This window comes from Schistocerca piceifrons, chromosome 2, assembly GCF_021461385.2.
Source record: "Schistocerca piceifrons isolate TAMUIC-IGC-003096 chromosome 2, iqSchPice1.1, whole genome shotgun sequence".
Classification (NCBI taxonomy): Eukaryota; Metazoa; Arthropoda; class Insecta; order Orthoptera; family Acrididae; genus Schistocerca; species Schistocerca piceifrons.
This window is the reverse complement of record NC_060139.1, coordinates 710,828,107-710,855,270: the sequence shown is the minus strand read 5'-3', so window position 1 is coordinate 710,855,270 and position 27,164 is coordinate 710,828,107. Positions and strand designations below refer to the sequence as shown.

The 27,164-nt window shown below is 41.6% G+C and overlaps 1 protein-coding gene across 1 annotated transcript in view; it reads right to left on the bottom strand.

Annotated features, from left to right (window-relative positions):
- The window catches only part of LOC124775781 (venom carboxylesterase-6-like), a 49,975-nt gene extending 43,006 nt beyond the window's left edge, over positions 1 to 6,969 (bottom strand). Inside the window, exons 1-4 of the mRNA XM_047250611.1 lie at positions 6,849 to 6,969; positions 6,577 to 6,727; positions 2,340 to 2,525; positions 492 to 691 (exon numbers count right to left, since the gene is read on the bottom strand). Coding sequence (XP_047106567.1) covers positions 492 to 691; positions 2,340 to 2,525; positions 6,577 to 6,694 — 504 coding nt within the window. The 5' untranslated portion in view covers positions 6,695 to 6,727; positions 6,849 to 6,969. The remainder of the gene's footprint in view (positions 1 to 491; positions 692 to 2,339; positions 2,526 to 6,576; positions 6,728 to 6,848) is intronic.
- Between the last annotated feature and the right edge of the window lie 20,195 nt (positions 6,970 to 27,164).

Here is a 27,164-nt window from a genome sequence, read left to right as displayed (position 1 = left end):
TGGTATGAATTTGAGTCTAGTGCGAATAGGCTGCAAAACTTTAGCAGAAACACCTCAGATTAGTCCACGTTAAGTGAAAGCGGGTTGTAGACTGCGTGTAGAACATGTGCAAACATACAATTAATCTCATATTTTTAAACATGTTCCTCACTGCGGCTGCTACAAATTGCAGTTCCAATGCCTTTAGCGTTCACATCATTTAACATATTTTCTTTTTCCGCAGTAAGATGAAACGGAATCATGTGGCATGACTGATTCAAGGGAAATTACACACGTTCTGGAATAAAGTAGCTATAGAGGCTTCAACTGTAACTGCTAGATTACCCACTAATTTTCTTCCTTTACTTATCATTACTTAACAGAGCTTGTGAATAATTTTAGTAAAGCACCTCTTCATATTACGCCGTCAATGAAAAACCTTGTTAAACTGAGGTCTGACATTGAAGCTTGACACGTTGCCTCATTTCGAGTCACAGGGAAACAATACGTACCTCTTCCGAGAGAGCGCTGCCCATGTCATCCACAAGGGTGTAGGCGTCCACAGTCTTGAGGAAGTTGACCAGGTCGGCTGAGCCCGTCCCTGTGTAGCCGAGGTGTCTGGCGAACCGGAGCGCCCTGTCCGTGGCGTTCCTGGAGAACGCCCACGGGCTCAGTGCTGTGCCACTCATCGCTATGGCTTTCTGGAACAGGCCTGACGAAGTGGAAAGTGCGCGTCAGTTTTGTTGATCACGTACTACACCGACACTAATATTTATGATCTCTTTCTTGCGAAATACTACTTACATATGTTCAATGAACAAAAAGAAACAGTTAATAATAAATTCTCAGCGCCTAATATTTGTACAATAAATAACTTATTGTGTGACTTGGACACAGTTGGTACTATCTTGAAGTTCGGAATAGCGGTTATATTTACGCCTGTATCCACATTTTCATTTTTTTGTTTTTTTCCGTGAAAATGAAGATTTCTCGAAATTGCGTGCACAGTAAATAACAATTTTTGACAGCCGTACGTTGTAACTACCATGTTTAATACATATGTGAAGGGCAGTCTAAGGAAACCGAAGACCTGCCACAACGGGACCATCGAATGGTTCCATTAAAAAATAATCAGCACACATGTTAAGACAGATATCCCACTTGGAGACGGGATGATCAATTCCTGTATCGTAGAACGACATTGTCTTTTAACGAATCAACAACCGCACTCACTGTTGCTCTTCGTCGTCCGAGTGAAACCGACGTCCACGCACGTCTTTCTTCAGGTCGTCAAAGGTGTGAAAATCATGAGGTGAAAGATCCGGGCTGTATGGAAGATGCTGCAGGTTTTCCCAATCACACCGCTGAAGCGTAACCTTTGTCCCACTGGCAGTGTGGGTGCGAGCGTTATCGTGCAACGGGATGATTCCGTCCGACGGCATTCCTGGCCATTTTGCCTTTATGCCGCGTCGCAGTTCCTGAAAAGTGTCTTCACAGCTCTGCATATTAATTGTGGTTCCATGCTCAAGGAACTCGACGAGCACGGGAAGCACCCTATTGCACGATAACGCCCGCCCCCACACTGTCAATGGGACCAAGGTTACGTTTCAGCGATTTGATTAGGAAACAATGCAGCATCCTCCGTACAGCCAGAGTCTTTCACCGAGTGATTTTCACAGCTTTCTCTTCCTGAAGAAAAACGTGCGAGGAAGTCGGTTTCATTCGGACGAGGAAGTGCAAGAATGGGTGCGGTGGTGGATTCACCAGCGGCAGACCGCATTCTACGAAACAGGAATTGAACATCTCCTCTCCGACTGGGAAAATCTCTTACCGCGTGTGGTGATTACTTTTGAATGGAACCGTTCCACAGTCCCGTTGTGGTTGGTGTTCGGTTTTTACTTGACTGCCTCTTTCATTGAAAAATATTAAAAAGTTGCAACAAGCCTCATATTTCATAGAATTCCGTTGGCGAACGACCAATATTATCAGCATCTGAAGTGCACAGTTGTTGAACATGCGAACCGTTGTTGTAAAAATGATACTTGTAGGCAAAAATTTCATTAAAATAAATTATCAAGGCAGAAGACGTTTCAGACATGTGTGACACAGAGGAAATCTTTTCGGGTTTTGAGGCCAGTCGTGGCCTCGTCTTGTCACAACATTTTGACCTATTTCCTACACGTCATTTTCAAATGCCTGAAGATGATTAATAGAAAACTCGTCATATCGTTGCGACAAACCGACGCGACGACTCGCCTCATAACCCGAAAACATTCCATTAACGAAAGTAGCCGAGAAAGCCTACATTCCAACATAACGTCTTTCATATTCTATCTTTGGAAGAGTACTTTTGATAATACCTTTGCTCAGAGGAGACAGTATGTGGTAATGAATCGACGCTCCCCCTGCACTCTCGCCGAAGATGGTTACTTGCTGGGGATCGCCACCAAACGCTGCTATGTTCCTCTGCACCCATCGCAGTGCCTCCATCTGGTCCTTAAGACCCATATTTCCGGGCACAACATCGTCGCCTGTGCTAAGGAAACCTACAAAAAATTCACATTTTAGCCAGTCAGTCTTGAAGATCAGACGTAACACTTAATTTATATTTCCTAAAAATGGCTTTTGTAATGGTCCATCCGTTTACAGGTCTATAGCCTCTGTATAAACAATCTGTGCCAATTTCATTCTAGAAGATAAAGTTAATCCTAAAACCATAAGCGGAAACGATAGCAATGATTTCCTTTTAACTGATTACTTTTTACAGCTAGTGTAAGATCAGTTAATTTTTCCGACCAGTGCTAGGTATAGGCATCATCGGACAGAGAAACGTTATTACCACAACGAAATCATCATAGTATTCTTATACATACTGTATTCGTGTCTAATAGTGAAAAAAGACAGACTTAAACTCAGAAAATAATGCAGTTATTGTACCAGAAAAAAACAATATTTGAGGGTCTTTATACAAAAGATTAAATATGCATATGGCTGTATTTCCCACGGAAAGATGCTCGATAAGAAATAATAAGTCAGAGGTAAACAGGAACAAAGGTTTATTACGACCACAATAAAGATATTTAATAACAAAAGAAAACTGTTGTCAATGAAAGATAATACAACTTCTCAGACACTAATAGGCACACAACTAGCACACACTGTGACTAAACGTAGTGGGACGTGAAGCCCATGCCACTGATAATCCCCAGCGACGGAAGTTGAGCGTTCGGCGTAATTATCCGACAGGTACGTCACGGGATATCGCTGGTGAGTCGTAGGTCCTGCTGCCGTGGCTTCCGGCAGGGCTCTGACAGATGTACTGAGAGCCGGTGCATGAATTCGTCCAGACCTCCGACGGAGCGAACTGCCGACGTGCTGGCTTGCGCGGTCTCGTCTATAGGAATTCGTGCCGGTCCACTTCCGTACACGTGACACAGCGGAGGAAATTAGTCCCTGGCACGGAGGACCTCTGGTAGCTTTGTTCTGCAGTCTGTCGTCTTTGTTGTGATCGACGCCATCCGGGGAGACAAAGCCTTGGACTTATGCAAACACCTGATACTTCAATGTTTGAAGGGTTGCCTATACCTGTAGGGAAACGGCGTTTACGCCGCGAGACATCCACATCCAGCCCGAGCTGAGAGAATCCGCCACCCAGCCGGGAATCCAACCAGTGGTTCCATGATCGAGAGTCAGCAATGCTAATAAGAAGGCCACAAGCTGCTGACGCTCCCTATACAGTGTTACACAGAAAGAAAGACCATTATGTTCCCTAAAAATTGCACTTACAAGAAACGGCCCCCAAGCGGTGGAAACGACTTTTGAAACCATCCATACAGTGATGTAGGTTAAGGTTCTTGATACTATACCCTGCAGTCACTCACTTTGGTGGGCCCTCGGTTGCGAGTAATCAACGAAATAAAAAATTTCTGAATTATGCGTGATGCGTTAAAGTTTTAATAAAGAACTGTTACATGGAGTGGTGGTGTAGTGTAGTGGATATAGTACAAGCCTGAGATGCATGAGATTGTGGGTTCGAAGCTCTTCGGGTCTACGTAAATTTTCTAGTTTTAAATCTTTATCGAAATGAGTTTGCTCACTATTTTTATTCAGTTATTTAGTTTAAATGTATTTTTTTAAAAATCTATTCCTTTGTCACATAATTTTGATCACATTAACTTTATCAATTTCTCTCATGTTTGCCTTACTATAATTCTTTTTCGACTTTGCATTTTTGTCAATGTGATTATTTCCATTCATTAACATAGATTTAATTTCTTTCATTTCATCATCGTGTATTTTCGATCACGTTATTGCATTCATTATTCATTATTCCTATTCATCATTATATTTTAATTTCGTCGTAGTCATAAATGAAGCTTTTGTTTAATCCTTCATCTGCGTTATTTTGTCCATAGCACAATAAGAAAGTATGTCCTGAATGTTTATATGACCATTACCACCCGAGAAAGTGTACATCTTGTAATGAAAATTGCATTTTTGAAACCATTGCATATATAAATAAATTATTTCCTCCTTCTGTTTTTAGCCGTTAGATTGGCATTTTCAAATGTTTAAATATTATAATAGACAACCAAAAATAAATGTGTAATTAAATTCACATACACGAAGATTCCAACTAGAAAACTAATGACGGGAAGAAGAAATGAGAGCAACTGGAAAACTTAATACGTTGGCTAAAATATGGAGACAAAGGAACACAAATTACATTTAAATCCATTAACTGAATAAAAATAATGATCAAAGTCATTTCGATAAAGAATTAAAAATAAACATCTTTATAACACTTAATAAATTAGAATCCGCATCCTCTTGCATACGAAGTTTGTACTATAACCATTACCCTCCACAATATATCCAGAAATGATGGTTATATAAAGCTGTGGAGCATTATGTGAAATTCCAAAGTTTTTTTGTCGACTACTTGCAAACGAATGCCCACCATGACTGCAGGATGTCATACCTCAGACCTTAGCCTACAATACCGCTTAGATTGTTTCAAAAAGGTGCTTTCACGGCTGGGGACCTCTCCTTGTCAGTGTTTTTTCCGCTAATAGCTGGAGGGTATTAGCGAACTGTTGGTCAGTGGAATTATGATTCCAGGGAACGTCTTCCGCATCGGTATATCGTTTTTCTAAGATTTCTCTTTACTATGGCTACAATGACGTCCGTATACGAAATACGCCAGAGGGTAATCGTTATGGAGACTGAATGCTTTCAGCAGCGTTGTCCATCGGCTGACAGGAAAGTAAACGAGGAAGAATCATTTGGTTTCCTTAGGAATCTCCTGGTGATATTTCATGGTAACAGTCAAAAACAAGTTTCCACAATTCTTATCATTTTCCTCCGCGCACCTGTTCTTTGCTAGTCTGACCTCTTGTCAGGCCGATCTGCATTGAAGACAAATAAAATATACCAATGCAATAACTGCGCCACCAATTCCCACAAACAGTATCAGTGATGTAGGGATTCAGGGTCAAGGTAAAGCAACAGACAGTACAAGTGTAACACATCCGTTGACACTGTGAGTCGTGTCACGAAGTGCAGAAGTATTTACAGAGAATCTTAGCTGTAGTGATAAATGCATTTCTTGCAGTTACATTCCTCGTTTAATTTGGATTTCAATTGAAATTAAATTTCTTGCTTTCCTATTGTATCCATTTTTGTGCTACAGTCTCAAGAAAACTGTTGTAAAAATGAGCTGAAATGTTGTTGAACTCATTAGTGCGAAGACCAGTTTGACGCAGTTCTTGGCGCTAGTCTTTTTGTGCAAATCTCATACCTTCATCCTCTGCAACTACCCCCACTTCTTACGCCCTTAACCACACACACACACACACACACACACACACACACACACACACGCGCGTCTTCTTTCCTCCAGTCCTATATTAACTATTCCTTGGTGTCCCAGGCTGTGTTTTATCAATTTATTCCTTCTTTTCGTCAACGAAGACTTAAATATTAGACTCTATGTTGTCATATTTCTCTTTTTCAAGAAATCGTTCCTTGCTATTGCCGGTCCTCATCTTATACCCTCTTTACTTCTGCCTTCGTCACTTATTTTGGTGCCTAAATAGCAAAGCTTGTCTACTTCCTTCTGTGTCTCATTTCTCTATCTAATTCCCTCAAACATCACTTAACTTCATTCATTATAGCTCAATTTTCTTGTTTAACTTTTGTTAATAGTCGCCTACTAAACTATTTTGAAGCCATTATCTGTTCCGCTCAACTAATTTCCCAGGTTCTTTGCCGTCTGTGACAGAATCACAATGTCATCAGCAAATCTTAAAATTTTCATTTCTTCCCCATTTTCTTTTCCAAATATCTCCTTAGCTTCCTTTACTACAATCTCAAAGTACAGAATGAATAATACTACTGCATCCTTTTCTTGTCCTTAGACTCTTAAAAGTGCAGCTGGTCTCCCTATGAACTGCAGCTCATCTTCCACTCCCTGTATTTCATCCTTGATAACTTCACGATTCCAAAGAGTATATTCCAATCGATACTATCAGAACCTATTTCTAGATCTGTGGCTGGAATGAAGTACAAAGTTAAGCGTAATTTTATAATTGTTACCAAGTAATCCCAGGCGATAATTTATGTTCACGAAGACCACGTCCTGGTCCACAAAGTACTCCGGTATGGCGTCGCTGCCAGTTCCTCCAGTGAAGCACCCACCGTGGATCCACACCATGACAGTTTTAAGCGTCCCGTTCTCTGACGGCCTCTGCACAAGTTTAGAGACAAGTCAGAATGTAGCAGCCAGTCAAAAATGTAACCAAGTAGTCCACATAATCCTACTGATAGACTACTCATCATTCTCGAACTAGATATCGTAGGATACAAACCTCGGGGCCGAAGACATTGAGGTAGAGGCAGTCCTCGTCGCCAGTTCCATACTGTGGACATTTTGGCGGCTTCTGGACGGCGTCCAGAACGCCTGACCACGCGGTTTTTGTTACTGGCGGCTGCGAAAAGAGAAGTGTTTGCAGTAGTAGTAGTAGTAATAGTAGTAGTAGTAGTAGTAGCTTTATTCATACGTAGGTCTCTTTTTACAAGGATATAGGACACGTCAAAGTATTTACAAATTTAGATCAATTTAAAATAAGCTAATTCGTATACATGTATATTTACAGACTTCTAGTTAGAGACAATCATTAGATTTACTCCTGGTATATAATAATTTTTTACAAATAACTTATTAAATAATGTAATGCCACATTGTTCACTCATATCTCATTATCAGTCTCTGCACACATTATAGACACATTGTTTCATAATACTTCACTCACTACACACACACACACACACACACACACACACACACTGGTGATATCTCTGGGCGAATTTCTGTGCCTCAACTTCCCATTTGCTATCCTGAAAAATTGAGTCATCATCCCTCCATAATGAGTGAGATGTTGAGCACAGAAAGAGGAAGAGCTGTTAGTATTGTGCTATGCATAGCTTGGGGTAAGTATTTCTAGAAAGGAAAAAAAGAAGGAAAAAAAGAAGGAATAAACATAAAGTGAAGGTGTTATGTGGAATGTTGGATATTTTATAATCATTATTATTATTATTATTATTATTTATTTGTATAACATTTTTATCAAACCCCTACTCTATTTTAGCTAAGTAATCCTTCAGTGTATAAAACGTATTGCATAACAGGTACGTTTAGCTGCCTTTTTAAATAAGTGTATTTTTGCAATTTCCTTCATATCTTTTGGTAATTTATTCTACTGTTTTATTCCTTCGTAGAAAATGCTGTTTTGAGTTCTATGTTTATTTTTTCTTGATAAATGTAAGTTAAGTCTCTCTATTGTTGCATGGTCAGGGATAGAGTTGATTGTGCAGTAATTACCAATGTTATTTTTGATGTCTATAACTGACTGGTAAATGTATTCACATGGAGCAGTTAAAATCCCCAGTGTTCTGAACAGATCTTTACAATGAGCTCGACTGGTATTTTCCGTTATTATTCTTATGGCTCTTTTCTGCAGTTTGAAAATTGTGTTCATATTTTGTGCATTTGTCCCCCAAAAAAGAATTCCATAACTAAGAATTGAGTGTACATATGAATAATACGTAACTAAAAGACATGACACTTCCAACTCACACAAAACACACCCAAACTGATCAGTCTGCGGGCACCTGCGGATGTTACGCGAAAAACCAATCACCATTTGAGTATATAGATGCCTGTGAACAAAATGTAATTGACGTATAGTGAAATGTTGGATTCGACGGATACGTGCACTGTATATGTCAAGGACACGTGTTGAAAAACCTTTCTGCGTTTGATACAATCGTAACGATCGAGTTATTGGTCATCTCGGTAAATCTGAAGCTACTGGAACTTGTAGATATCTATTCATATGTTTCATTCGTTAAGTAGTCCTTCGTACTAAGGAACCAAATGTGCTCTACTGGATTGAAGTTCTGAGATTTCCAAATAAATGGAGACAAGTCGTGATATCTCTCGCAAGATCGATATCTTAAGTTTACATTTCACTTATCTGCCTTCTGTTATCATTATGACATGTATTTCAATTTGACATTATGGATAGACGTAGGGGTAAGCGACTTTCCTGGCCTGGAGCACTGAGTGCAAGACACCTGGCTAGCCACGGCGTATGCTGAAGGGAAGGGATAATCAGACTGCTGCCAGGACTTCCGTACCTTGTGTCGTCGCGCTATCGTCTCCAATGAAAAAGTAGAACTTTACGCAACAAATGTACGTACATTATTGTTAACTTTCTCTCTCTGAAAAGCACTTGTCTATAGAAAAAATGGGGTTATGGTTGTCTATTATAATTGTATACCTGTGGTGTATTACGAAATAACGAACAATATAAAATATTTAAATAGCCCGCCTTGAGCAAAACACAATTTCTCCTTTTTCACTATATCCCATACATATTTCTTGCTGTTGAGAGACCATCAATGTTATACCTTTTTCATGGTAAAGAAATAAGTATCGTTAGATAAACAGATACAGACAGATGGCATAAAAGTGACCTGTTTCACTGACAGTTTCTCCAAAACGAATACCTTAAGGACAAAATGGCTCTGAGCACTATGGGACTTAACATTTGTGGTCATCAGTCCCCTAGAACTTAGAACTACTTAAACCTAACTAACCTAAGGACGTCACACACATCCATGCCCGAGGCAGCATTCGAGCATGCGATCGTAGCGGTCGCGCGATTCCGGACTGAAGCGCCTAGAACCGTACGGCCACACCGGCCGGCCTACCTTAAGGGCACATTTGGTTTCTCGTACGCTGTCTTCTTTGTGTAGTACAGGAGGTAATTTTATGAAGCCTGAATTTTGCAATAATAATGTTTTTTTTCTTAGCAAACTTTTTAGTAAGAAGAAAACTTCCCTTCAGAGTGGTTATCTCACATTGTCTGTCATCTATATTGACTTACTACTTCTTCCAGGCATTGAAAACAAATATATTTACTTCATATTAGACACCTACTTCTGTCAGATTCTTGCAAATGATTGACAAAATTTGTTTCCTTCGGAATAAAAATAATACTGGACTGCGTCAATCCGGAGTGTATCCACGTTCCATCTTCTGACCAAAATGTATCAAAACGGTATTACCGAATCTGTAATGTTTGCGAGATTGAGATTTACTTATTCAGTTTACATATCTCAGCTCAAATAACACGGTTTTGATTTGTATTTTGGAAGGATGTAAACTTTTACAACATACGCAAGAACCTGAAGAGCAAGCAAATTTCTACAAAGAGGTAAACATATTATATTAGCATTTCAGTCAGTGATGTAGGGGAATCCAGTCATGAGCATTCTGAGTGCTTGTGCTCTAGTCGTTACCTAACACAGGTATGATTGTATTATGAGTCGTAACTGTGGGCCTCGTAGCGTGCCTTTTTAGGATGAGTATTGTAGTGGAATACGCTCTTGAGTCTTATTGCATGTCGTCTAACACCTGGAACTGGTCACACGAGGAACACAGAGAGCGCTATATATTCAATAAAGTAGGCGTAGTCCAAAAGACACGCACTCACAATGAGTGTGGGTGGTAACATCTGCCTGGCACCGCCCGGGTAAGTGCGCCTCGAGGAAAACAAAATCCTCAGGAAGAAGAAGGCATCTACGTGGAGGTACGAAGTTACTGTTCGACAGCTCAATTACTCAATCAAATTGCGTTATTGCCTCCCTAAATTGCCACCTTCTGTCATGCTGAATAGGACGCTCAAGAGTGGTTCACTTACAACGAATCGTTTCACACAGGACAGATAACGGATCATTTCAAAAAAGGGTTTACAGAGACTGACGACCGATACACAGGGATTTCGCTCCTCACGTCAAAATAAGAAGAATTGTCCATGTCAACGCTAGTGCTGTCACGCTTCGTTTTCGAGTTATGCGACAGTCAACAGGAGCTGATGTATCATTTGCGTGTCTGTTTCAGTGGCTATAGAGGGATCACGCACTGTTGTGACAGGTGTGTAGTTAGTTCGCACAGAGCCATTGTTTCCGGTGAACGGCCCGCTTGACTCAGCTGCCAGTGAGACACTACCAGCATCGTAACGCGCTGAATACACACCCAGCACAACCAGACCAATGGCAAAATTTTAATTACAGTTGGTGTAGGAAACAATTAATTTGGTTTAGTAACGAGCTCACGGTAATTAATTTTATTTATAGTTTGCCACATGGAAAATTATTGGTGGCGGGTTCTTTTTCTCAAGCAAGATAGAACGTCAGAGTTCAGGTAGGAAAACATTCAAAAGTACCCATCGACCTGTAAGCGAACACGAATATTTTGTCCTAACCGACAGTGGAATGTGGTCAAGAAGCACCAACTCCGACGAGGAGGACGCTGTTCCTCATGTTGGACAAATCATCTCCAATCAGCACAAGAAGAGAGTTGCCAGAAAAATGCTGTCAGGACAAAATCTTCAACTGAACCACTTACTATGGACACAAGTGAAAGAGGTCCGTCACATCCATTTCATACGTTTGTGTCACTTTGATGTGTTTCGATGCCTCTAGCTTTCTGTATATGAAGGGACCAAACCTCAAAGAATACAACGTGCAATGTTTATTTTTTCTTTCAATCTTGTATGAATGTTTCGTTATCCTAATCCTTTTTCCCATGTCCTGTGTTTTGATTCTGTATGTCTGGGGTCAGTGTGAGAGACGAGAGGGTTTCCTCGTAAGTGGGAGAGTAGTTTCGGCAAGAGGGGATGGTCAGGCAAAAGGGCAGAGAGATTTATCAACAGCTGTAGACAAGGTTTGGTATCAGATACCAGTGGTCTTTCGTGTAGCGCTCACTCCCGTTCTGGTACCTGAATGTGTCGAGCTATAGTCAATCTAATTGCAGAAAACTCCTCTTTGAGGTGACGGTAAATCAGGCTGTGTCTCTCGTAGACACTCCGAGGTGTGACTACAGGCATCGGAATGGATTTGGTATACTTCAGTTTTATTTTGTAGTGATGTTTCAAGCTTAGAATATTAGGAGGAAAATTACATTATTCTTTTTGAATATAATTTCACATGTGCGAGAGTAATTCTAATTTTTACGTAAGTAGTACTTTGTTTATAGTTTTTAAGCCTACCACGTGGGGTGGTATGCCAAGAAACCACGTTTAGTCAAGTATTTTGTCAAGATGTTTCATCCTCAATGCTGTAGATAAATCAGAGGGGTCTGTTTACGATTAATATGATTTTTGAATTATAAATTTCCAGAGTTTTAACGGATTTTGTAATAGGTTCTTTGTTTCAGGCACGTTTTCTTATGATAATGTGGTAGTACCGATGTCTTTCCTCGAGTACTATTTCATAAATGTTCACATCTCAGTCCTTGTCTAGAGCGTGGATGATGTTTTCCCTAAGACATGTTTTTTGTTGCAAAATAGTAGGGTTTCGTATTTCGTGTGTCCGTCAGTGTTCAACCTCGTGCTCATTAAATTATATTGAGGTACCACTTCGTATTTTCCACTGAATTGTGCTGAATTTTCTTCATAAAACGAATACCGATACCCACTGAAATAGCTAAATTTTGTCTCTTTTCATATTTATGATGTAATGTGTTTTCGTGATTTTATTGCGTGATTGTTCCAATAGTCCTTGGGCTCATCATATTATGCTGGTGCGAGCTATATCTTTGTGTAATCGAATGTTCTGACCTTTGATGCAGAACGAGTGCCTATATTCGTTGTATGTAATGTACTTTATCAAATTTCATTTTCCTCAACTTCATGAACTTCTGCAGTTTTCGTACCTGTTCCTTGTGATAACTTGCTTCTCTACCCAGTCTCCAGTAGTTTCAGTAGATACGGTGGTGTGGTAGCTTCTCTCCTGTTAAATCTATTTTCGTTTGAGTGATAGAGTGTTTGATTCAGTATTTAATTGTTTTCCTTATGAATAAAGGTGTTTCCTTCCCTATGCTCATGATACGATGTAACTGAAGTACATTTACATTCCACGCAATTGTTTGATTCGGTCAATCTTACTATGAGCGCAGATTATTGTCATGTTTAGAGTATTGATTGCCCCAAGTCGATTTTGTTTTCTCTTGGAATTGAAAATAAATTTAATTAGTGAATTTTAAACAAATCCTAGATCTCCTACTTTGCAAGCCACGTCCCATCCTGATCTGTTCTGAAACTGTTCATGTATAAAGTACTTGACCTAAACTTAAACAGAATATGTAGCGTTTCGTCATGTCTCACTAAGCCTCAGAGCTCAAGATAAGCCAGAACCCGTGGTCAAGGATCAGACTGTCGCCGGCAGTGGTACGGAGTGGTCGCCCGTCAGAGCTCCGCAAGCGAGGCACGTGCAGCGTGTTGTGTTTACTTCGGCTGCTGCTAAGTGCCTTTTTCCTTATTCACTGGTGTCCACATTAAGGCAACACACCGAAATGATGCTAGGTTGCGTTTATTTTGCCACAAAACAGTATAAACAAGCGCTACTAAAGTAGAAACAACATAAAGAATACAGAACGTAAACAACTGCAACATGCATAACGGTAGACAGAAATATTTTTCGTTTTTTTTCGACTTAACGAATTTACATACACATTGCAACAACTGGTTAATGCGCTCAGTATGGGGTGTGATCACCTCTGGCAGTAATACAGGTCTGATCAACGGCGGGCTGTGAATGATGCCATCACTCTCATGTTGAGGAACTAACGCCCATTCCTACTGCAGCACTGCTCTCAAGTCTCGGAGAATGGTTGGTGGATGCTGACGTGATACAACCCGTGTCCTTAGTGCACCCGACGTGCTCTATGGGATTCAAATTGGGGGAGCGAGCAGGCCAAGCCATGCGTGCCCTCCGTTTCCAAGACAACACCAACGAAGGAGCTCTGTGAGGTCGACCATTATCTTTCAGCAATACGAAGTCTGGGCCCACAGTATCTCACAACAACAGCACATGATGTCCCAAAATCTCGTCAAGGTACCTGACAGCAGTTAAATCTTGAAGATTTAACAGTTGGATTTCATAAAGAGGTGTTCGAGTGGTCAACATAATACCTGCCCATATCATCAGGGATCATCCTTGATATCAGTCTCGTTCCACAATGGTTGGGTCTCGAAATCGCGTTCCGCGTTCCCTCTAGATGCGAATCCGTCGATAATCACTGTGCAGACCAAATCGGAACTCATCTATGAGACGGACATTGACCCGCTATTTGACCGTCCTTGTGCCATGTTGAGAGCTCCACTCTAGACGTTCCTCTCTGTGAAGACGCGTCAGATGTACACATGCAGCATATCTCCGACAATAAAGGCCACTCTGCCGAAGCCTTCCGTACACCGTTTTCCTCGCTATACGTCCAGTGGATGCTGCTAGGTCAGATGCCAGTTGCCGTGCAATACTGAGGCGGTACCGTCATGTCCTTACAGCCAAATTACGGTTCTCTCTTTCTGGTGTTACACGTGGTCGGCCCGTCCTGCTCTGAATGCAGTTTCGATCTCTATAAACAGTCGCCATATCCGAAAAACAACAGAACGATTCACATTAAGCCATCGGACCACATCAGTTTGCGACTGTCTGCTCCCATTCTTCCCATGGCCCTCCATCGCAGAGAGCTCGGTAGCCGTCTTCGCTGTGCCATACTGCTCTGTCTGTGACTATGTACGTAGCGATTGTGGATGTGGGACTACCCGGCAAACACTATACCGTTTGATAATTGCCCTGACGTAACCATTAGCATGGTTGTCCGTTGATCAGAATGCCATATTCCTGGCAGAACACTATCATACGGACATCTATTGACACTTTGTATGATTATACCGTGAATTAGACACAGGACGGGGCAGAGTGGTTTGTTGCTTTAATTTTGGACACCAGTGTAGATCAACATGGCGCGCAGCTATCGCAAAACGACATCACGTTTCACCATTTGTTCAGACTTTGCCATCCCCAAGCGCTTGACATCGAGCGGTTTCTTCTCGACGACGTTAAAGTGCCGTCACAACATATAGTTGGAATCCACCTGTGCACAGTAGTGCCGTGTACGTCCAGGTGGTTAACAATGCAGCTTGCGACAATGTCTTACAGGGAGCCAAACGTGGACTACGTTTCTATCGTTCCGACAGCAACGTAGGGACCTTTACCGACGATCACGCCGATCTCGACTTACGATCGATACGGATATTCGGACTGCCGTTCGAACTACCTCCTGACGCCGTCACTGCGGCGCTCCGATCCTACGGCAACGTCCTGGAACATTTTGTCGAACGTTGGGTACAATTCCGAACTATCCTATCTTAAGTGGCATCAGGCAGATTCGATCGATCTGCAGAGTCACGTGCCCTCCTGCCTTCGTATCGGAGGCTGCCATGCCATCATAATGTGTGATGGCCGGCCCCGCAGCTGTTCCGGTTGCGAAATGGACGGCCATTTGCAGCCTAAATGCGTACGAGGACGTGCTTCGCAGCTCCTGTTCTGGAAGCTGACACTTCCCTACTTGACAAGCTGACTGCTGACAAAACATTGCCACTACATGGGAAAAGCGTCACCCACAGTAGAGGTCCACACTGCATTAGTGGCTGAGCGAGGGAGGGGGGGAGGGGGCAAAACCTGCAATCACAAAGGTCTTCATACAGTGTGACAAGGAAGCAGCAACGAGGCATTGGGACACTACCAACTTTTACTACACTATCCTTTCCCAGCACGACGTGCTCCTCCATCACCTGTCCTTAAGGAATGCCAGTGTACTAAAGCCCATCTTCTCAATTTCCAAAGCGGTAAATTGTACAGCGTTATGGTACATTCAAGACGACAGGACCTTCTACATGAGCAATGGCCGTCCACGGTCCACGCTGCATATGACTATCGTCGTCGGCGTCGCTTTTCCGCCTCTACCCGCACCACCTCGGATGGTACTCTCCACCCACTGCGAGTGGCGGTGGTACCTGCCATCGACAACCACTGCCACCACTTTTACGACGACGACCAGTTTCTGACGGCCTCTGTGCCACTCCTGAACGGACCCTCATCATTGCGAGATAGACACCTAGGATGTCTGCGATCACTGCAGACAAGGTCGCAGGTAACAAGAGGATGAAGAACAAGTTGCATGGACCATATAGTCTTCCCTTGGAGTTCTACCACACGTTCACTATCTTAATGCTCCCTGGCTGATCGGAGATACTACAGGGATTCTTTACTCCATCCTTGCCAGTACCACCCGAATTTGTAACTAGCGTTCTTTCACTGGTGGTAAAGCCTTCAAAAGGAACAAATGTCTTCGCATATTTCCCCCATACATTAATGAATGCGGTTTAAAATCTAAGCGCCCCTCCTAGCAGCGCGCATATGCAAGGTCCTACCTCCGGTACTCTCACGAGAACAGACTGCACATGGTTGTGTGGCTACCCTTCAAAAGGCTTTGGTAGGATGCCGTTACCTCATTGTAATACCGCCGTCTGTCAGCTCTGCACAGCATTTGTCTCCATTGATTTTACAAGTGCCTTCGATCACGTTGGACACCCGTGCCTCCTTTCGGTCGTGACGCACTTGGTGTTCCTACCGCTGTTTGTGGAGGCCAGACCTCACACGACTCTCTTTATAGAAACATCGCACTCATCTGATTTCAAGGACAGGCTTTAGAATTCCTCTTTCGAAATAGTCCACATGCAGATCTCGACTTCTAGAATCGGATTTTGATCACACAAAGTACACTGACTCCCTTACCGACGAACATTCGCAGGATATCTCCACAGCGTCTTCGTGGATGCCATTCGTTGGTTATTGTTTCCCGCTGTCTCCATGGCCCATATCGGGGAAGGACAGAGAGTGAGTTACTGTGAACAGTTTATTGAAGTGATTGTTCTCATAAGAATCAGCAGTAAACCAAGATCCACAACAACAGCGCAGATGTACATGCCGACATCATAAGCAGAAGACGAAGAGATAGAAAATGCATATGAGGGTAATTCAGTACGCAAAATGAGATGAAAATCTAATAATCATGTGGGGATTGGAACGCGGTTGTGCGGGAAGGAGTGGAAGAAAGGGTTACGGAAGAACGTGGGCTTGGTAGTAGGAATGTGAGAGGAGGAAGGCTACTTGAATTCTGTAACAAATTTAAACTAGTAATAACAATCACTCTATTCAACAATCACAAAAGGAAAAGGTATACCAGGAAAAGGCCTGGAGAAACAGTAAGATTTCAATTAGACTACAACATGGTCAGGCAGAGATTCCGAAATCAGATACTGGATTGTAAGGTGTACCCAGGAACAGATGTAGACTCAGATCACAGTTTAGTGTAGGCTGACGTTTAAGAGACTAGTAAGAAAGAAGCAATGCGCAAAGATGTGGGATGCGGAGGAACTATGGAACGAATCGAGAGGTTCTCTGAGGCTACAGATATTGCGATAATAAGCAGCTAAGTGGGCAGTTCAGTTGGAGAGGAATCGATATCTCTAAAAAAGACATCACACAAGTTGGAGAGTTGGTACAAGGTGGGTAATTGTGAAGAAATGTGTGTGCGTGTGTGAAATCTTATAGGACTTAACTGTTAAGTTCATCACTCCCTAAGCTTACACACTACTTAATCTAAATTATCCTAAGGACAAACACTCACACCCATGCCCGAGGGAGGACTCGAACCTCCGCCGGGACCAGCCGCACAGTTCGTGACTGCAGCGCCTTATACCGCACGGCTAATCCCGAGTGGCTGTGAAGAAATACTTGAGTTGATCAGCGAAAGAAGGAAGTACGAAAATGTTCCTGGAAATTCAGGAATACAGAAATACAAGTCACCTAGGAATCAAATAGGAAAAGCCAGGCAGCTAACGCCAGGTTACATTAAAAGTGCGACGAAATCGAAAAAGAAATGATTGTTGGAAAAACTGACTCGACATATAGAAAAATCAAAACAACGTTCGGTGAAATTAAAAGCAAGGGCGGCTACATTAAGAGTGTAATGTGAATTCCTCAGTTAATTGCAGAGGAGAGGGCGGATAGGCAAAAACAGTACATCGAGAGCGGCATCTAAGAGGGGAAAGACTTATCCATCATGTGATAGAAGAAAAAAAATAGGAGTCAATAGGGAAGAGGTAGGGCATTAAGCATTAGCATCAGAATGTAGATGAGCTGAGGAAAGCTTAAAATCAACTAAGACAGTAGGGAAGTGGCAACTAAAAGGTGTAAGACGTGTATATTTCTATTGTCTACTGTCAAACCACAATTTATGAAAGATGTTTATATTTTATTAATAGGATTAAGTAGGAATAATTAATATTTGTCATGTTGGAAATAATTGTGGTAGCAAGGAATGTCTGCACCGAAGTATTGTTGACAAGAGAGACCGCAAATTGATATAATTTTAAAAAGGGCGGGAGAGACCGCGTATGGATACATTTTAAGAAAAGAGAGGGAAAGACCGCGCATTGATATTTTGTAATGGTAGCAGGGATTGTCTGCACCAGAAAGCTTTGTTGGCAGGAGAGACAGCACTTTAGCGTTCGTAGGAAGTCAGTAGTAAGCGAGATGTGAAGCGAGTCGGTAGCAGGTCTGAAGCGAGAGGTTGAGAGGAGCGGTGTGCCTGCCAGCCACTAGCTATTTTTACAAGAGATTATAAACGGTTGTACAGAGACATCAGTTAACTATTATAATAAGAGGAACTAATATTATTGAATTAATTTTTTGAGAAACTCAAGACTACTGAAGGAATATTTGCGCATTGCTAGTTGTAAGATTATTGTAAAAAGAAAGTCCCACTTGAACGTTTGTGAAATCATTTCATTCAGAATATAATTAATTTTTTGCCAGCAATATTGCATTACTGATTATAATCCACCTCAAAAACCATCAACGTAAAACTTCGCAAAATTTTATTGTTGTCAAGAAAAAGTTTAACTATGAATTACGTAACTTCAGTCAAATTAATTAAAGAATAACGTCAGCTTTGCTATTAAAGAATAACGTCAGATTTGGTAATAAATACAGCCACTTATTATGACAGCCCACCAGCAGCCAATATAGTATAGTAAAACAGAGTAAGTATATTCATGTCGCAGTTCGATATAGCAGTCAGATGGCGATCCAGTAACAGTAAAAAATATAAGGAACAGTTTTGGGTTATTGCAAGTAACGACTGAGGGCCACGACGACGACACATTCTATGTTTCGTCGAAATAATCAGAAAATAACTTTTAATAAGCAGCATTTAAATTTGTATGCGAAGATTGAGAAAGAGAATTAATTTCAAAGGGAAGATTTCATTTGTTATTATTAAGCAAGAGGTAGAAATCCTAAGGGAAGGTTTCATAGGTTATTGTAGAAGGGAAGGTTGCGTAACAAAAGAGATATAGAGGAGACAGTTATTGCGTAACAAAAGAGATATAGAGGAGACGGGAAGGTTACAAAGGTTATTCATGTTGGTGAGTATGAAACCGGCGATATACCATCTGACTTTCGGGAGAATCATCATCCACACAATTCTCAGATTGTAGGAGTCGAGAAGTGCGAGAATTATCGGACAATCAGCAAACAGCTGATGCATCCAAGTTGCTGACAAGAATAGTATAAATAAGAATGGAAAAGAACATTGTGTATCTATTTGATGGTGATCAATTGGCTTTATAGAACGTTAAAGGTAGCAGAGAGGCAGTTCCGAGATGCAGTTGAAAACGGAATCAAGGCTGTAGCAAAACCAAGATACGTTCATGAGATCTGTCGATCTGGACAAAGAGTTCGACAATGCAAAACGGTGCAAGATGTTCGAAATCCTTAGACAAATAGGCGTAAGCTATAGGGAAAGACGGGTAATATACAATATACAAGAAACAAGAGTGGCAGGTGGCAACAAAACGATTATTCACGTTGGCCACATCCCATCTGACTTTCGGTAAAACATCGTCCACACAATTAGCAAGATAGCAAGAGCCGCCAAGTTCGAGAATTGTAGCACAATGAGGTTAACAGCTCATGTATCCAAGTCGCTTACGAGAATAGCATACAGACAAATGGAAAAGACAACCCAAGTGCCATACATCGGTATCTGTTTGAAACCCGTAAACATTTCGAGTTTTGTGCCTACGGATACGATTTGCGGACAGCATTGGTTTTCTGTCAACATTTATTGAAGAAATCTGTTGTAGAATCGCATCTAATGCTTGTCGAAGCTTTCAGCAAACATTCTCTTTGAAAAACACAATGTTTCGAGTGGTTCAAAACATTCGGAAGTGGTGATTTTGACGTGAGAAGACAACGAATTGCAGGCTTTATTATTATGAAAATGATACTCAAACTCAACAGGAACATGCGGAACAATTGAATGTGATGCAGAAAGCCGTTTCTCTTCGGTTGAAAGCTATGGGAAAGGTGCAGAAAGTGGGAAAATGGGTTCGGCATGAACTGAATGAAAGACACCAAGCAAATCGAAAGACCACTTGTAAAATGCTGCTCGCCAGATACAAGAGAAAATCGTTTCTCCAACTAATAGCGTCAGGCGATGAAAAATGGATATATTTTGAGAATCTTAAGTGTCGTAAATCATGGGTGAGTCTAGGCAAACCATCGACTTCCACTGCAAGACCAAATCGCTTTGGAAAGAAGACAATGCTCTGTGTTTGGTGGGATCAGGAGGGTGTCATCTGTCATGAACTACTAAAACCTGGTGAAACCGTTAACACTGATCTCTACCAACAGAAAATCATCGATTTAAATCGAGATTACGTGAAAAACGACCAGAATACGGAAAAAAGCAACACGAAGTCATATTTCTCCGTGATAACGTGTCATCACACGTAGCAAAACGGGTCAGGGAAACGATCGAGGTGTCCAGTTGAGAAATACTAGGGTGCATGTGGCTTATTCTCCAGGCTTGGCTCCTTCCGGTTATCATCTATTTGCATCACTGGGACAGTCTCTCTCTGAACAACGCTTCAATTCATATGAAAATGTACGAAAATGGCTCGCTGACTGGCTCGCTTCGAAAGAAGAACTCTTTTTTTTTTGCGAGGCATTTATAGCCTGGTGAAGAGGTGGGAGAAATGTATAAATAGCAATGGAGATTATTTTGAATAAAATATTGTTTATCAGTTTCAAACAACAGGAGTGTAATTAAGGGGACCTAATTCCGATTTCATAGTTCTACACCTGGTATAAGTTAGATGGTGGACAGAGCAAGGACATAAAAAGCAGACTACAACTGGCGGAAAGGGCATTCATGACCAAGATAAGTGTGCCAGAATCAAAGAGTGGAAGACCAAGAACGAAGTGCACAGATTAGAAAGGGTGTAAGACAAGGCTGTAGTCTTTCTCCCCTACTGTTCAAACTGTACGTCGAAGAAGCAATGACGGAAATAAAAGAAAGTTTCAAAAGTAGGGCTAAAATTGTAAGTGAAAGGTTGCCAACGTTAAGATTCGCTGTTGACATTGGTATCCTCAGTGGCAGTGAAGAAGAATTACAGAATCTGTTGAACGGAATGAAGAGTCTAGTGAGTTCAGAATATGGATTGAGACTAAACTAAAGAAGGACGAAATTAGAGAGAAATAGGAGAAATAAAGACAGCGAGAAACTTAACACCATAATTGGTTATCGGGAGTTGTATAAAGTTAAGGAATTCTGCCACCTGAGCAGCAAAATAACACATGACGGACGGAGCAAAGAGAACATAAAAAGCAGACTAACACAGGCAAGAAGGGTATTTCTGGCCAATGGAAGTCTGCTGTTATCAAACATATGTCTTAATTTCAGGAAGAAATTTATGAAATGTACTTTTGGAGCTCAGCACTGTATGCTAGCGAGATGCGGGCTGTGGGAAAACCGGAACACAAGAGAATCGGGGCCTTTGAAACGTGATGCTACAGAAGAACGTTGAAAATTAGGTGGACTGTTATGGTACGAAATGAGGAGTTTCTCCTTTGTATCGGCGAGGAAAGGAATATATGGAAAACATCGACAAGAAGACGGAAGAGGATAGTAGGACATCTGTTAAGACATCGGGAATGATTTCCATGGCGCTAGAGGGAGCTGTAGAGGGTAAAAACTGTAGAGGAAGACAGAGTTTAGTACATCCAGCAAATGATTGAGGATGTGGGTTGCAAGTGTTACTCTGAGATTCATGGTGGACCCCATCGAAGCAGTCAGGAGACTGGTGACTCAAAAAAAAAAAAGTACCAGTAGAAAACAGTTAATTTCCAGAAGACCCGTCGCCTCATGAGTTTCCTGTGAAATTAACTTGGTGCGAGTGGTCCTTATGGCAATATGCAACGAATGCCAACTCTTCAACTTTCGTAATATACAAGAGTGCACCCAGTCAGTGTCTGAGGAAGGCGTCAGGGGAGGAGGGTGGTGGGTGCGGGCAGCAAGGGCAGCTGATGTTAGTTTCAAGGTGATATTTTGAGATTCAGTGCAAAATGGCTCGGGGTACTGTTGCTCCACACAATATCCACTAAGTGTTCCTGCTGTCATAATAATGAAACCGAACTGTTGAACGTTACGTGCATGGAGGTGAGCGATTTGGCGTCCTGGAGTTGGTATGAGGGGAGGCGAGTGAGCTTGTGCGGCAGACGACTGGCCGGTGCGGCGAACCGATGGCACGGCTCTGTGGTATCAGCCGAGGCGACCTTTGCTGGGTCTTCCCCAGACGCAGAGATGTAGAGCGAGCAACAGGAAATGGGTAAATTTCAGTACGGGGAAATTTGACAACTGTCGGCCGCTTACGAGAACAGTAAGAGTTCCAACAAATGGCGGAGTCTTAGTCAACCTGAAAGATGGCTTCTTACAGCTCTTTAAAATTCGATAATAATTCATAGTCAAGTATTAAAGCAAATCTGAATACATCTGCTATCTCAGAAAACGAGGCGTATCTAATGACACATCAATATTTTCACTACCGTTGATATTGCAGAAGTTAAGGTTATACAGTGGCTAAACATTTTCACAATGAACCTGAATCAACAACTTTTAAGTGCTTCGTGCGATTCCAACAAATATGTCTCAGGTAATAGAACTGCACTACAGCTATCTTCTGTGAAGGTCACTCATCTGTATCTGTGTTATTTGTTAACTTACTACGTCTTTTATATCATTTTATTATGCAAATCTTTGTCAGAACATCGTAAACATAGCCAAAGAATGCAGCATAAATACTTCATACTTACTCATACTTGTGTACTCATTTAATTACTACTATTTTCTAGGTATTTATTTAATTATTGATTACAACTGCTAATATACAAATATGGTCTACATCTGCATCGATACTCTGGAAATCACACTTTGTTCATACAAAATAATGTTCTGCATCTGCATCTACATCTACATGAATGCTCTGCAAACCACTCTTAAGTGTCTGGCAGAGGGTTCATCAAAGGATCTCCACAGTAATTCTACAGTAATTGCACTCTCAAACAGGACGCAGATAAAACGAAGAGCTATATCTTTCCGTGCGAACTCTCGTTTCCCTTACTTTAATATGATGATCGTTTTTCCCTATGTAAATCGTCATCAACAAAATATTTTTGCATTTGGAGGAGAAAGTTGTTGATTGCAACTCCGTGAGAAGGTTCCGCCGCAACGGTAAACGCCTTTCTTTTAATCACTTCCACCCCAACTCCTGTGCCATGTCCGTGACTCTCTCTCCCCTATTTCTCGACGATACAGAATGTGCTCCTCTTCTTTGAACTTTTCCGATGTACTCCATTAATCCTACCTGTTGAAGATCGCCGGCCGAAGTGGCCGTGCGGTTCTAGCCGCTGCAGTCTGGAACCGTGAGACCGCTACGGTCGCAGGTTCGAATCCTGCCTCGGGCATGGATGTGTGTGATGTCCTTAGGTTAGTTAGGTTTAACTAGTTCTAAGTTCTAGGGGACTAATGACCTGAGAAGTTGAGTCCCATAGTGCTCAGGGCCCAGCCTGGTGAAGATCCCACACCGCCCAACAGTACTCCAAAAGAGGACAGCATAGTGTAGGCAGTCTCTTTAGTAGATGTGTTGCATCTTCTAAGTGTTGTACCAATAAAACGCAGCCTTTGGTTCGCCTTCCCCACAACATTTCAAGTTGTTCGTAATTGCAATTTATAGGTATCAAGTTGAACTTATGGCGTATAGATTTGACTGATTTATCGGGGAACCGAAGTTTAACGGATTTCTTTTAACGCTCATGTGAATGACCTCACACTTTTCATTATTTAGGGTCAGTTCCCAATTTTCGCACTCTCTCTCTCTCTCTCTCTCTCTCTCTCTCTCTCTCTCTATATATATATATATATATATATATATATATATATATATAATCTTTTTGCAACAACGATTGGTCAGATTGCTTCCTAGATCGTTTACGTAGATAAGGAACAGCAGAGGGCTTATAACACTACCTAGGTGAACGCCAGAATTCACTTCTGTTTTACTTGATGACTTTCCGTCAGTTACTGTGAACTGTGACCTCTCTGACAGAGTATCACGAATCCAGTCGCGTAACAGAAACGATATTCCATATGCACGCAATTTGATTACCAGCCGCTCGTGAAGTTCAGTGTCAAAGGCCTTCTGGAAATCTAGAAATACGAAATTAGTTTGAAATTCTTTGTCAACAGCACTCAACACTTAGTTTGAGAAAAGAGCAAGTTGTGTTTCACAAGAACGATGTTTTCTAAATTCGTAAATCTGTGTAGACTATGTGTCAATAGACAGTTCTGTTCGAGGTGATTCATATTGTTCGAACACAATATATGTTCCAAAATCCTGCTGCGTATCGACGTCAGTGGTATGGGACTGTAACTCACTGCATTACTTATACTACATTTCTTTAAACTGGTGTGACTTATGCAACTTTCCAGTCTTTAGGTACACGTCTTTCGTCGAGAGAGCGGTTGTATATGTTTGTTAAATACGGAGTTACTTCATCAGCATTCTCTGAAAGGAACATAACTGTCTGGACAAGAAGACTTGCTTGTATTAAGTGTTTAAGTTGCTTCACTACTCCGAGGATATCTGCTTCTAAGTTACTCATGTTGGCAGCTGTTCTTGATTCGAATTCTGGTATATATACTTCGTGTTCATAAGGCTGTGTTCCCAGAGAAGACACTGACTGTGTTTTTGCCGCTAGCGTATTTTACATACGACCAGAATCTCTTTCGATTTTCTGCTAGGTTTCAAGAAAAGTTTCGTTGTGGAAACTATTATAAGCACCTCGCATTGAAGTCCGCGCTAAATTTTGAGCTTCTGTAAAAGATGGCCAATCCTGGGGATTTTCCGTTCCTTTAAATTTGGCACGCTTTTTTCGTTGTCTCTGCGACAGTGTTTTGACTAGTTTTGTGTACCAAGGGGATCAGCTCCGTAGATTGTTAATTTATTTGGTATAAATCTCTCAATTGCTATCGATACTATTTCTTTGGAGTCAAGCCACATCTCGCCTACACTTACATAGTTAATTTTGAAGGACTGGAGATTGTTTCTCAGGAAAGCGTCAAACGAGTTTTCATCTGCTTTTTTCATTAGGTGTATTTTTCGTTTGTTTTTGGAGGCTTTGGGTGTTACGTCATTCAGTCCTCTAGGACAACCCTATTTTCACTAATCCCTCTATCCGTTTCGATACTCGTTATTAGCTCAGGATTACTTGTGACTAAGAAATCAAGTGTATTTTCACAAACGTTTAATATTTGAGTGGGCTCGGGAACTGATTGAGCGAAATAATTTTGACAGAATACGTTTAGCACAATTTCGGATGATGTTTCATGCGTATCTCCGAACTTTAACATGTATTTTCGCCAACTTAACCATGGTAAATTGAAGTCACCATCAATTATAATTGTACGAGTCCATAACATGTTTGAAAGTAGACTCAAGTTTTCTTTGAACCTTTCTACAACTGTATCACCTGAGTTGGGAAGTCGGTGAAAGGATCTAATTATTATTGTATTCCAGTTGCCAAGAATGGCCTCTACCCATACTATCTCACAAGAACTATCTACTTCATTTTCGCTACAAGATAAACTACTTCTTACAGCAACAAACACGCCACCGTTAACTGTGTTTAGCCTATCCTTTCGGTACACAGTTAGGTCGCCCGAAAAAATTCCAGCTAACTTACCTCCGGCTTTAGTCAACTTTCAGTGCGTAGAACCGAGCATCAGTGCTTTCTATTAGCGCTTGGAGCACTGGGACTTTTCTAACACAGCTACGACAATTTACAACTGTTATACCGATGGTTCCTAGATATATGTTCTTCCAGTGTTCGACCTGCACCATTTGAGACTGGAGCCCTTTTTGTGTTTCCCCGAGACCCTCAAACCGCCCCTCCACGCCAGACAGCCTTTGCTACCCGTGTAGCCACCTCATGCGTGTATTGCTCCTGACATATTTAGCAGTAATTTAAGAAGGGGTCAATCGCGCACGTGTTAGCTGACAGCATTATTGAAAAGAGACCCTAAAGACACTTCTGTCAAGCAAGCATAAAAAATTGTTTAAACCATATTTAGCGTCAATCTTTTGTCGTTTAACATGAGCACCCTGACACAAGAATCATGGATTATTTATTTATAAATAAATCTTTATTTATATGTATTGTGCATGTTGTGGGTGTGGCCGAATTTTTACAACATTTCTTTATTTACAATCTGTTGTAACATATTAGTTTACTGTGGGAAGTGATTAAGCTGCGTTGAGTTATGTCTCTAGAACGTAACAGCGTGTATTTTTTGTGACAATAGCCTTCAGCCAATGGAAAAGCAGTCAACAGCAGAACACTATGGGATCAATTGAAAACTGGGACTTTTTGAGTGAAGAATTCAAGGGAGCGATTGTTCTACAAAAGAAGGCAGACCTTCCTGTGGTATCATGTGGTATATGATCGTGTAGATGATAGATTTTGGGCGGTGAATGGCTGCTACAAAACTTTAACTTTCTGGACACTTTACGTTTAGGTCTCGAAGAAGCCACTTTAGGTTGAGATCTGGTGGAAGTCAGACTTCCTTGTGGGTAATCACATCTCTAGTAGTGACACTGATAGATTCTCACCAGTGAACGGCCATTACGATATCCTAACATATCAGATCGCATTACGGAGTAGAGGATAGACAAAGTAGCCATGTCCACCCGTTATCTAGTTTTTAATAATTTGTAAATCGTCATGAATAACTCTGAACTACACTACTGGCCATTAAAATTGCTACACCACGAAGATGACGTGCTACAAACGCGAAATTTAACGGACAGGAAGAAGATACTGTGATATGCAAATGATTTACTTTTCAGAGCATTCACACAAGGTTGGCGCCGGTGGCGACACCTACGACGTGCTCACATGAGGAAAGTTTCCAACCGATTGCACATACACAAACAGCAATTGACCGGCGTTGCCTGGTGAAACGTTATCGTGATGCATCGTGTAAGGAGGAAAAATGCGTACCATCGCGCTTCCGACTTTGATAAAGATCGGATTGTAGCCTATCGCGATTGCGGTTTATTGTATCGCGACATTGCTGCTCTCGTTGGTCGAGATCCAATGAATGTTAGCAGAATATGGAATCGGTGGGTTCAGGAGGGTAATACGGAACGCCGTGCTGGATCCCAACGGCCTCGTATCACTAGCAGGCGAGATGACAGGCATCTTATCCGCATGGCTGTAACGGATTGTGCAGCCACGTCTCGATCCCTGAGTCAACAGATGGGAACATTTGCAAGACAACAACCATCTGCACGAACAGTTCGACG